This window comes from Homalodisca vitripennis, chromosome 2, assembly GCF_021130785.1.
Source record: "Homalodisca vitripennis isolate AUS2020 chromosome 2, UT_GWSS_2.1, whole genome shotgun sequence".
NCBI classification, from domain to species: domain Eukaryota; kingdom Metazoa; phylum Arthropoda; class Insecta; order Hemiptera; family Cicadellidae; genus Homalodisca; species Homalodisca vitripennis.
In genome coordinates this window covers 220696887-220709937 of record NC_060208.1, presented here as the reverse complement: position 1 = coordinate 220709937, position 13051 = coordinate 220696887, and the positions used below count along the sequence as shown (strand labels likewise).

The 13051-nt window shown below is 31.1% G+C and overlaps 1 protein-coding gene across 1 annotated transcript in view; it reads right to left on the bottom strand.

Annotated features, from left to right (window-relative positions):
- The window catches only part of LOC124355421 (probable 39S ribosomal protein L24, mitochondrial), a 95629-nt gene extending 83658 nt beyond the window's left edge, over nt 1-11971 (bottom strand). Inside the window, exons 1-2 of the mRNA XM_046806561.1 lie at nt 11757-11971; nt 10272-10457 (exon numbers count right to left, since the gene is read on the bottom strand). Of these exons, the coding sequence (XP_046662517.1) occupies nt 10272-10457; nt 11757-11861 (291 nt within the window). The 5' untranslated portion in view covers nt 11862-11971. The remainder of the gene's footprint in view (nt 1-10271; nt 10458-11756) is intronic.
- Nucleotides 11972-13051: the final 1080 nt, after the last annotated feature.

Here is a 13051-nt window from a genome sequence, read left to right as displayed (position 1 = left end):
GCCCTGAATCACACATTGAGTGGGATTTGAGCTAGTTTATCTACTACCAAATACAAAAGACAGATATACTTTTTAAATAAATTAATATTTTAACCTAAATTAAAATACAAAAAATAAAAAATACACGAGACAAACAAATAACTCATGTAAATTTAACGTATAAAATATTGTATGAAAAGAAAGGAACATTAAATAAAGAAACAATTCTAAACAGTACATGTCAAGTTGTTTGTCTGGCAATTAGGAAGTTAACCTTGTTACGTCAAAGAGTTGAGGTCTTTGCCGTTACTTCAGGCTCTTCTATCTTCTCTTGCATTGTTTTATGAATACATTTTCAACTTTGCTAAATGTCAATTAGTGCCAGAGTATTTAGTAATTAGCTAGTTATCATGCTGAGTGTTTCTTCAACCATTAAGTTGTATATAAATTTATGACATTTACTTATAAATAAAATGAATTCAACTAAATTCTTATTTAATTTTATATAAGTTCATAATTTATTTTACTATCCAATAATTTGATCTTACAGGGTATTAAAACACACATATGTTTTCTAAAACCTTATTTATACATGTATTTTATCTTTCAAATGCTATGAAACATCATTTTTTTGTGTTTGGCTTGACACGAAAACCATCCTGAAGTAACGGGACAGGATTTATTGCGGAGTTTGAAATTTTACAATCCACTATTTCTTTTAATTACTATAACAACTCACAACCGCCAAAGAATACACCATATTTCACACATACTAATCTTTTGAACGACAATCATTGTGACACTGTCGCAGAACAGTAGGACAGGAGAAAGTCCAGAAAGTAACCCATTTCAAATAAACATAGCTTACCTCAGAGACACTTTAGTTAAAAATGTCAATGAACAATGAGAGTGATATGTTGCCGATATGTACTTTTCTAGCTACTACTATTATTTACTTCGTCATGATTGCCAAGAAATATTTCAGTATAACCATATATAATAAGTGAAGGTTCTTAGTCCTGGTTAAATTAGTGTCCCATTGGCAAGTTCTCCTACAAAATAACATATCTACTAAATGAGTCATCAAATATTGCGTTGTAGTCCTGAACATTGTATCTGTATTTATAATTACAGAGAAAAATACTATCGGGTACTAAAAATATCAAATACAGTTTTTAAAATAAAAAATCCGTCTTCAACTGTTATACTAAATTGAGGAAATAAAGTAAAAAGTGAGATAAAGTAGAAGTTACTCTAAGCCAACACCATGCAACTACTGTCGAGGACCGCGTATAATCTAAAATATACTAAAAAAATAATTATGTAATAAAAATACACAATTTTAACACAGAACGTAGTTATATAAAACAAGTTTAAAAGGTTAAAGTCTTTTTAGAAATTTTTCTTATGAATTAAAGATCTCATTGAATTACTTTAATTACAAAAGAGATTAAATACCTGTACACATGATTCATACTTTCGTAGTGGGTTTAACCTCGTATAAACACATAGTATAATAATATGTATTTTAAATGTATTGAACATAATGATCAATGAATGGTTCTTATCAGAATTCAATTATCGAATTTATCGATTGCTATGGTGTAAACTTCTTAATCCGAAAGTTTTCGTTGATTTTGTATGAGAAATTGCATATTGTATTTATAAGAACTGCAATAAATGGGACCTGTTTTTAATGGACAACTTTAGAAGTAATTGTCTAATGTATGTGTCTCTTAAATTTGGCAGCGATTTAAAAATATTTGTGTGAATTGGCTTTGAACAACTTATCAACTTGAACAACTGTATTCAATTCCCAATCACCAAATTATAATAAAGACATTTAAACTGTCAATGCTAATCGACTCAGCTTTCACTAGTCAATGCATAATAACTGTCACTTTATACTACCTGATAGTTGGGTAAAGAAGGAAATTGTACAGATTAGAAACTCTAAGTGATCATAATGCCGTTTTAACTTTGTGTCAAAAATGAAATTGTGTAACTTTATATGAAGTTCATCTACTATTGTAACACACCTGAAGTTACATACAATGAGCCCTTTCACTTACACAATCAACTGTGGAAAACTCATGTTATGAGAAACAATATGGTCTAAATATATGGTATATGTTCATGGACATTGTCAGCACTTAAGTGATTTAGATAATTTTTTAATTATTCGCCAAAGTTACATCAGTATAATATATTTAAGTAAAGTAACTGATTCAATTCTACATTGAACTTTGAGCGGAAGAAATTCCATTAACTCGGATATTGTGAACTATGACTACCTTTCATTTTGATTCATGTATATGGAAATCAACCCTATAGAGTAGTCAAATAGAACTCCATTTTGTCAGATCAACGATTTTTCGTTTCAGAAATTCGATCCTAGAGGCAGAAACTAAAGATAATGCTGTTGGAGCAGTTCCGATGTACTCCGTGGGGAAATGTTAGTTCATTTCGCCTGAATGAAAGTCTTCTCTGCGTCGATAAAACATTAAGCTAAGAGACTGCAGTCTGTATTACGTTACCGTTGCGAGCAATCACTCGTCATGTTGTATCGGTTATAATCACGATTCATGATCCACATATGATTCAAGTTGTCTCATTTTAAAGATTTTAATAAATACAATTAAATAGTTATATAAGTTTGTGGTTATCGAGAGTTTGTTATGAAGTTTTCTAACTCTTGTTGGCCACCTTCTTTAATCAAACTTTAAGTTGAACTTTACTAGAAGCCTGTGTGTCTTATCTCTACTATAGTAAGTATTGTGCATTCTGAGTATTGAGTATTAAAGTACTTTGTGCAGACAAACTAGTAAACGAATTGTATGGGGATACTACCAGAGTCCTTTGTTTAAAGGCTGTTTTTAACGAGAAAAGGGTTGAAAAAATAACAAGATTTTGGACGTTTGCCATCGTTGTATGTTACGGAAGATATAAGACGACAACGTTCCGAGGATTGAAACCTAGCCTCTTCGTCAGGTGGGTATGGTATTAAATACACATACAAATAAAGAACAGAAAGTAGAAAAGAAGGGGAAGAAAAGTGTTCAAACATACCTTCAAGTGCTTCGAGCACAGTCCAAACTACCTGAGATTTTGAAGCTTCATTTTTATAAATCAGAATACAATTTTAATGTTAATTTTGTAGATAACTATACAAACAAAATTTAGAGTGTAATATTGTTAATATGTTATACCACTATCTAAAAACTCGAAAACATTAATTTAACACTAAAGACATTTTATTTATTGTATAATTAGAAAGAAATCTAAAAGTTTGACTTATAAGAAGCTGATAAAAGCGAACATATTTGTATAGCGCGAGGTTTTGTACAGCAACTTTGTCGAGAGGCGAACGAGACTTTTAAATATTTACCGTTTAAAACAAACTTGAAGAGTCTTTTGAACTGAACACCCGTTTGTATGAGTCTTCATCTAGTGAAGGTAAAATATTGAGTGAAGGACTATTTGTCAAACTCGTTTGAGACACTCGTTTGCAATAGATCTTCACTTGATCATTCATAATGTATTGAAAGAACTCTCCGGTTATTTTAGTATTTATGTTTTTGAAATGTATTATTTGTTTTAACCTTAATACCCATGTTTGTAAATATACCGGTACAGACACATGCAAGCAATAATAACAGTGTAACAGAAGGAAAACCGGCTCCCCCGGGCTTTGTTGGTTTATACTGTTGCCTGCGAGTCCTGATTTTATTACTTTATATTATGTGAGTTGTTTAGGGTTTTTTTTATAATATATAAAAATAAATATATGATCTTTGTTTTTTATTCTAAGAGTACCTCAGAGTATAATTGAAAAGTGTTTTAAGAATTACACATACCTTTTGAGACAGATACACTTTAAGTGAGCGAATTTAACGTACCAAATTTGTTATCACTGTAATTAGTTAATTAAATCTAATAATCTATACAAGAATGTATATCTGGCATCTCCGCTTGTTAATTTATAACATGCCCTTAAATAAAATTTGAAATGATTGGGTATTATGCAGTATCAGTGTTTTTGTCCAATTTTGTTATAACCTCAAACAACGTAGAGTCACTGATTTTAGGAGAATATAATTTCTATTGCACCTAACGTCTTTTGAATAGATTGTATACAATAATTTGATTGTAGGAGTATATAATTTCTATTGCACCTAACATCTTTTGAATAGATTGTAAAGAATAATTTAATTTAATAATTTTTTCTTTTCCTCGAAATAATGAAACGATGCGGTATTAAATGTTTTAGAATGAATTTGATGATAGATTTAACTTTCGTCATGTAGATTTTCTTCAGTACAACTGTCTTCCGGTCAACCGATTGACATTAATGACTGATAAGAACAGAGTGTATGTAATATATAAATTAAGCTACTGCATTACCATTGTCTGATGTAAATTCTTCTCTATGTGTAAAGTATTTTACTAACTACGGAATATTTAAAAGTATAATACGATTTCGGACATTTAACAGGTTAAAAAATGTGTAACACAACGTTTCAAGGGTTGTAGTCTATCCTCTTCGTCAGGCGAGGACAATTAGTACATAACACTTAAAAAGTTCAGCAATGGACTGCCACTGGAAAAAATATTTCAATCCTCGGAACGTCGTGCTATACATTATGTAACATATAAGTTGCCTAAAATCTTAAGTCTTAAATTACTTTATTACATTGAGATCAAAATTGTTACAGGTACTTATAAGTATATAATATATTGTATGTGAAATCCCTATTAACATAATAATAAAATTCCAAATTGTTATAATACGTTTTATAACATTTTTAATAAACATAGAAAGTTAGTGTACTATAGCTAAAACCTGATTTAAATCATGCCAGTTATAAAAGCATATACGAAAATTTTAAAATGCATTGTTTCCAAATTATACATAACTTTACAAATACTTAAAATTTATCAATTGTTTTTTAGAAAATATCATGCTCTAATAAACAATACTCCATCCTTTGTAATTAAAACGAGTTATTACAACTATTATCTTTGCTGAAACCAAAGAGCAGTGAATTAAATGATAATTTCCCAACGGAATTTGTTCAAACCTCCAAATTTTGAAGTGGATTTTCTATTGTACACAAAGTAGCCAGATCTGATCCTGAACTCAGAAGGGTAATTTTCAATAAATTTCGACTTCACTTTGTCACAACAATGCTCCAGAAAAATGAACAAAATTAGTAACTGTGATGATTAAGCTATATTATTGACTGTTGGTCATATTGGTTAATCTTCGACACACATCTCACGTGTACAGACGGATGTGTATTGTTGGCAGTTTTAATTTCCCATCTGTTTAATGGAGGCTGAAGTATTTACAGAATTTTATTATGTGACAAAAATTACGGTGCGAATACAAAAATCTGAAGGACTACAACACTAGTAGCCTAAGTCTAAGAATTCATATGTTTACATTTTTTTATACTCCTTATGTTCCACGTAAGTTATATTCCGTAAGACCGGAGTTAGCAAATAATAATGAAGTTATAATTGGAGTAGTTATGGAGGCAATAAAGATAGCCGTGATATATCATGGAAAGTTATATGGCCAGAAAACAAACCATCTCTTAGAGTCCAAATATATCGTTGTATACTGTTATACACAATAAATTTATATGTTAGGGTGAATTGTTATTTACATTGTGTTACATTTAAAGAATTAACTATATTTTTGAAGTTTATTCCTGATTTTTTTTTAGCTCTGTTTTTCAAATATACTGTCATTACATTGCACTTGTTTATCATACGAGTATAAATTTTTATTATCTATACACTGTTTTATGTTTACTCATATCTATAGCACTATAGTCATAATATAGTTTAATTGTATAATAGTTATATTTTCTATATTATTGTTAATAATCTTAAACTCTTATTAGTATGAATGTACTAATAAGTACTGTAATAAATAACGAACGCTGTTGAAAAATAAATAACAATGTAACAACAACTACGTACAAAGTAAATAGGATTCTGAATGAATAAAAAAAAAACTGCATTTACATTTAGAAAAGGACAGAAATGATTGTTTAGTTTCACAATTCGTTTTATACCAATTAACCAACACAATCCGATTATAAAAAAACTGCTTTTTAACAACAAATTTGATTTTTGTCTTTGTTTGTAAGTGAATTAAAACGTTGCTCCAATTGATACAATTTTTAAATTTTAAATTTTTGTTTACCTATAAACAAGTACAAATTTATTCATTATTTGATTCAGTGTTATTTGAAATTTTGCTTACTTGTAAACTATTCTTTTTAACGATCTTTCCACCAGAGCCATATGTAAATTATTTTTAATACTTATTTAAATTTATAGCACATTATACATGGGATTAAAATTGTGTGTCAACTAATTGCTCAGTTTGCTGATAACCCGGTTTAAAGGGCCCAAGTCTACGAAAATACACAGAGTTATGTTATGGCCATGGGTTATTGAAAAATGCGGTGTACAGTGGACTTCAAAATCAAGATACTTAATTTTACACGGAAATTTGTTCTTGCCGTATTTTGGGACTGCCTATGCGTAGTGCTCATTGATTCTCTTAATGAATGGAGCAAAATGAATGCTGTGTACGTTTGAAAATTATTACGGTACCGTAAAAGTGGCACATCCGTACAAATATAAATATAATATGCTTATTAAAAATGCGTGTATGGTCCACAAAAATCAACTAAATTGAAAATTGGACAATACTCAATAAAAAAAGCCTGACAATTCTCATTTCAATTCCGGTCTATTACCTTGTGACTTCAGCATATTTGGATCACTCAGTGAATAATTGTGAGGCATGACTTTTACGATGATGATGGCTGGGAGGGAGAGGTGGAAACTTTGCGCAATCGGCTACAGATGAAAAAAATTTTATTCTTTGATAACTTCCAGTTCAATTAGAATAGTATGTCAATTAAAGAGGAAATTAAGGTGTATTCAAAATATTATTTACTCTACCAATAAAGGTACTAAGAGTAAAGAGCGGTTAATACTTGAATCACAATCGTATCAACATTTGTTCTTTACTCATCAGTCGACTCTGGAAAGTTTTTCCACTTCTTGAATGTAAGTGACCCATCAGACTTTTGAACAGGTGTCTAGATGTAAACACATTTAGATTTTAGTTAAACCTTCCTAAATTTTTAAACTTGGAAGAAATAGAATTTCTAGTTTTCCATCCCTGATAGAGCTTTGTTCAGTAAACCCTTTATTTTATTTCTCTTAAAAAAAGTTTTAATAGCATTACAATTATTATTAGAGGGGTAGAGATGTCATCACAGACAGGTCTATTATAACACACTAAACTAAGAGGAATAACAAGGTTTGGTTGTAAAACAAGCTGACAACTACATTTTTCATTCTTTAAATCTTAATCTGTTCCAGAAAAAGAACCCAAAACATCAAACTTTATTACATACCACGAAGGCAAAAGATGAATGCATGAAAAATTACGTGTATGAAACGTATAAAATGAAAATTATCAGGTCATAGAACTTTTAAATTATAGTTCTTTATGGGTATTTTGGTATAATAAAATTATCTACTAATATCTGTTAAATGTGCAAAAGCTATTTGTGTGTGTTTCATCATAATATCTTACTAATATATTACAACAAATTAATTTTATTTTTCTAAAGCAATATCTTCCTTGCAGGTTTAAAAATAATTCTGAGAATATAGTTTTGGATTATTTATTTATGCCAAGGTTAAAAAATGTTTAAAAGACACGACTATGATGGGACATTATACTTTTTTCCGGTTATTATTTTTTTAAACATCAGTAAAAAAAATAAGTAAAATATTTGGGACAAAAGCAGGGGGCAGTAATTAATACCTGTTATGCTTATCAAAATTGAACGATTAAAATTGAGTTTTCCGTAATGTGGTTCGTAGCTGATGATTTTCCAAGAAATATGCGTCCTAAGAAACTCTAAATAGTGAACATTAAAAGGTGTTCAAACATGTTCTATATAGCAATCTTACAAAATAGCAAGGCTAAATTAGTTTAGGTAACTAACTTGTAAAATAGGGTCACATAAACGTAATATTGCTGACTCAAGTGTAGAGAATATAAGATGAAATCATATGTTGTTAGTTACCATCGAGGTTGCCATTCACAAACAAGCCAGCCTAATTACTTTAGTTGTTTGGTAACTAACTTGTAAGATAAGGTCACATACATGTATACAGAAACCAATAGTTGTTTTGACACAGTCCTTGCACTCCCTGAGTTAGAAACTCTGTAATTTGTAAACAATATTGAAAGAATAAGAATAGCAAAAACTAGATGTTTATTATCATAACTGATTAAGTTTATTTTATTTTATTCGTTTCCGAATTAAAAATAAGCAAATTTTTAAATTACTTAGTTTTGAAATTATATTTGTATATTAAAATTATTCTTCATAATAGAGGTTTTAAGAGAGTTTAAACAATAGTAAAACAAGAATTTATATTAAAGAGTATTAGAAGTTAAATTAATTGGAAGAAATAGGAGAAATGTATTATTGCGAATTTAATGGTTTATAAAACAAAAACAGAATTTGGATAGACAACTGGGGGGGGGGGGGTGGGGGGGGGGGGGGGTGGGGGGGGGGGGGGGTGGGGGGGGGGGGGGGTGGGGGGGGGGGGGGGTGGGGGGGGGGGGGGGTGGGGGAAGTGAGACAGTTAGGTTAGGTGAGGAACTCTCATAGCTTTCTTTCCACCCAACATATATTTTCCATTTCATAATCCTGTACTAGTAGTGATACCCTCATCCTCCTGCCACCTTGCAGTTTTTTTACCTCCATGGTAAGAAAAAACTATTCCAAAAATAGTGGTCTCTGGAAAATACCAAAGTATCCAATCTATTTGCATTATGTTTTTACAATCTGTCTGATTTTTTTATGTTTTAAAGCTTTTGACTGCTTAGGGCATGACCTGATCCTTTACAAACTTGAAAAAACTTGGGAGTTAAAGGACATGCCAAAGAATGGTTTAAGATTTATCTAGAGGGAAGAAGCCAGATAGTAGATATTAAATATACACAAAAATGGTTCTCACAAACAATATCAGAGCCTCTGCCTGTTAAGAGGTATACCTCAGGGCTCAGAGTTGGGACCGGTTCTGTTTATTCTCATGACAAATTACATGCCACAATAATTAGGCACATGGACTGTGCTCCTGTGATGTATGCCGATGACACAACACTTCTAGTGTCCGAATCCTCACCAAATAACTTCTAGCCATTAACTCCTACACTGCATTAAAACATGGCCTATCAATACAGTTACGAAAACGATTTAGTAGTGAACATTGAAAAACCCAAACAATTAGCTTTTGGAAGGAGACAAGAAGAAGTTCCAGAATTGCCTGACGTATCAATGGAAAGTCAGACAAAAATCTTCGGAAGGACAATTTATAGCAATTTTATCATGGAACAATCACATTGACATATTCTCTAAAAAGCTGAATTCATGCCTACATGTTTTAAAAAGAGTAAAGCATGCCAGTGATGAAGCAACAACAAAAAATTGCCTATTGTGCGTTATTTGAGTCACACTTAAGATACGGCCTTGCAGTTTAGGGAGGCACAACTGCAGGAAACTTAAATAGAATACTGCTACTACAGAAAAGAGCAGTCAGGATTATGTCTGGCCTTGGCCCAAGGGAAAGCTGCAGAGATGTCTTCCCTCACCAGAGAATCATAAGGATTATCGGTCCTATACATCAGAGAAGTAATATTCCATGTTGACAAAGAGCAATTGGAATGAGGCCATGACTTCCAATATCTACAACACCCACCATGCTTCATATTTTCACTAGCTACTACATCACACTGCACTATTTGAAAGGAAACCATCCTACATGGGCAGAAAAATCTTCAACCATCTTCCTGAAGATTTAAAAATTCTACAAGGACAGAGATTGAAGACAGCACTAATGGCCAAATGGCTCTTCAGCCGTCCGTTCTACACCATGGATGATTTCCTGAACTGGAAAAGAGAAGAGCAATAATCTCAATAAAAACTAACCATGTAATATTTGACGCCATTGCATTTCTTGATGATTTGTACATAAAGAATTTGTCTATTGTCTACATTTCAAAACCTCATAAGAAAATCCTGCATTCTTGTTTGAAGGTTATTTTTGACGATGGAAGGATTGTGAAGGAAAAATCCTGTTTCCTTCAAAATCCTGCATGACAACATAAATTGTAGCTAATCTTAATAAATAAAGACTATGTTTTGACATGCTGGGGCTTATGTATTAGACCTACTTACCACATCACCCTTAAATATTGTCCAATCTTTGATGGGCTCAACCCAAAGTTTTTTGTGTGTTCTACCTATTTCATTTTCTAATCTGAATTCTTCTGTCCAGGGCCGCGCTTCACCGAAATAATAATCCATTCTCTTCAATGTTTTGGCTCTGTACTGAGGAAATCCACGTGGAGTTTTGTACTCAATCTGAAATATAATTTAAAGTCCAGTAAAGAATTCAAAGTGATGTTTTAAAACTAAAAAATACATTGTATAGGAAATAATCTAACCTAAGAGGGTTGAAATATTGCCACAGTATATAAACTGCGATAAGATCAAATGAGACAGTTGTTGTTACAGATTTTCTTAGTAAGTGTAGGGTTCCATAAAATGCCTAAAACATTTATACATTTTAAACTAAATACATTTTAAAGGATTATTAGGTTGTACGCTTTAATGTTAGTGATGTTTCAAGTACACTACACAAAACTGGGGGTAGAGTATGATGAGCGTACCCGGTTTTTATATCGATTAGTACAACCATCGACACTTAAAATTCATTTATCGAATACGGGTTTATAAATCATATCACATATCTATAGTCATAATAACAATTATATTTTTAATTACAATAATTAGTATAATGCACAAAGTAATAATTTTACAAATAATAAATGAGCTCTAACGATCAAACAAACAATTATAACTGGAAATAGGAAAAACCCATAAATAATAATTATGAAATGATAACAACATAAAAAACATTTATAATAATATGAAATAGGCGTAATTATTTATATTTTTTCTTCTGGGTAGCAATGATTAACCGCTTTCGAGAATATGTTGAAGCATTTTCTCTAGAAAACCATATTTCTTTTCTGTAAAAATAATACTGACAGAGATGATCTGCAAGCAGGTCGGCTGATATGCCACTTTTTAAACTTCGTATCATGGTCCTCTAAGAACTTTTGACTGTCTGTTACTATCCATAAAAGAAAAATATATTTATTATATGAAAAAGTGTTTACAGTTGATACAAGTTTGTTATTGTAAAAAATGAAGGAAAGAATTCTCCCCCATACCCACATGTTTGAAGCCACTTAAACAAATATCGTCACTTGTAAGAAATATCTCACATATTTTCCTCATATCCATCACCATTTTCAGTTTCAAAATATTAGTTACTTCTTGCTGTTTATTGTTTACATTAAAATTACTATAACTAGTAAGTTGAAATCATATGCCAAGTTAAATGAATTGTAATATCGAATTATTCATTCAGATAAAAACTCGAACCAGTTAATAAAAACAACAAAATAACAAGTGTAGGCCCCTTATCAAAGTCTACCCAAACTAATTAATATTGATTTTAAAATATAAATTAATTTAAATTTAAAAAATTGATAACTTGGTTCCCTGACTCTGGTGGCTGCTTATTATATTGCAGCCTATAATAAAAAATACAAAATGAAAATTCTTAATAATTTTAGCTTATAGTCTACTTACAACTTCCATTCGCCGTTTAATATATGTTTCTGGAAAATTACCATACTTTTTAGTTAATTCACCTAAATCGGAAAACCTGACTAATAAAGACCTAGTTAATCGCATTTTTTAAATTACAACTGTAATGTAAAATAAAAAGTCACGTAAGATTATTTCTTTGAAAACAATTAGGCCTACTAAACTAAAGCCTGTATAGGTTTATGTACTTCAGTCAGTAGTATCTACTAAATTTAGTATTGTTGGTTATGGTATATGATTGGATGGAGAAATTGGGCTGTTTTTTTAACCTCACTGGTGTGTTTTTTTTTATGAAATTGGCCAACTTGTTGTACAGCCTACAGGCACAGCTACCAGCTGCAAACTCTCACAGGCTTCATTATTATAATAGATTCCATGAAGAAATAGTGGTAACGTCATAATATATTAGAAAGAAGAGCATCAATTTTTGGAAATTTCAGAAGAATCTATTTTACATTCAAGTTTTATAAACGTGGTTGTTTTAGTCTGATATAATCATACAGTATAAAAATACTGTGACAGAAAAATATTGGATTTATTGCATACTACTCCAATAACAACTTATGGATTCAATAGGCAAGTTAAAGAGGCTGTGTTTTTTTTCAGCAGGAACGTATTTTTTATTTTTGGCAGACAGTGAGTTAATACTCTTAGTTATTCAAAACAGGATGAGGGATGGTCGGAATTGCCTTCTACAGTTGAGAGAGGGACTACAGGGCCTATAATATGTACACGCACGCACTCATATACACAGGCTCTGTAGTGCATCTCACAGAGTCTTATGATAATACTTGATGATAATAATAATATACAAGAAACGATAATACTTAAATATGAGGATAGGATCTGATTCAGAATTCAAATTATAAGGCTATTAATATAGACTCTCTTCCCCCTCTACATATACGTACATACAGGGTTGCCTGGGAGGAAAGGAAAAATATTTTTACAGGTTATTATAGACCTAAGAAATTGACAAAAAAAATCATATGAACATACGTCTGGAAATGCGAGATAAAACTAGTAAAAGATTTCCCTCAGATTTCCTCTCTGAGGATTAAACGAAACCAGGTTGATACCATTAGAATGGGAATAATTATGACAAAAATTTGATGGTTTAATATCAATTTTGATCTGATGGTTTAATATCAATTTTGATCTGAAAAACTATGTCCCAGAGCTATAAGTCCCTTACTTTTTATAATACCTTTGATTTAAAACAAACATGTAGTGGTGTGACGACCCCCAGCATATAGTTCTAAGACTAGACCGGTAGC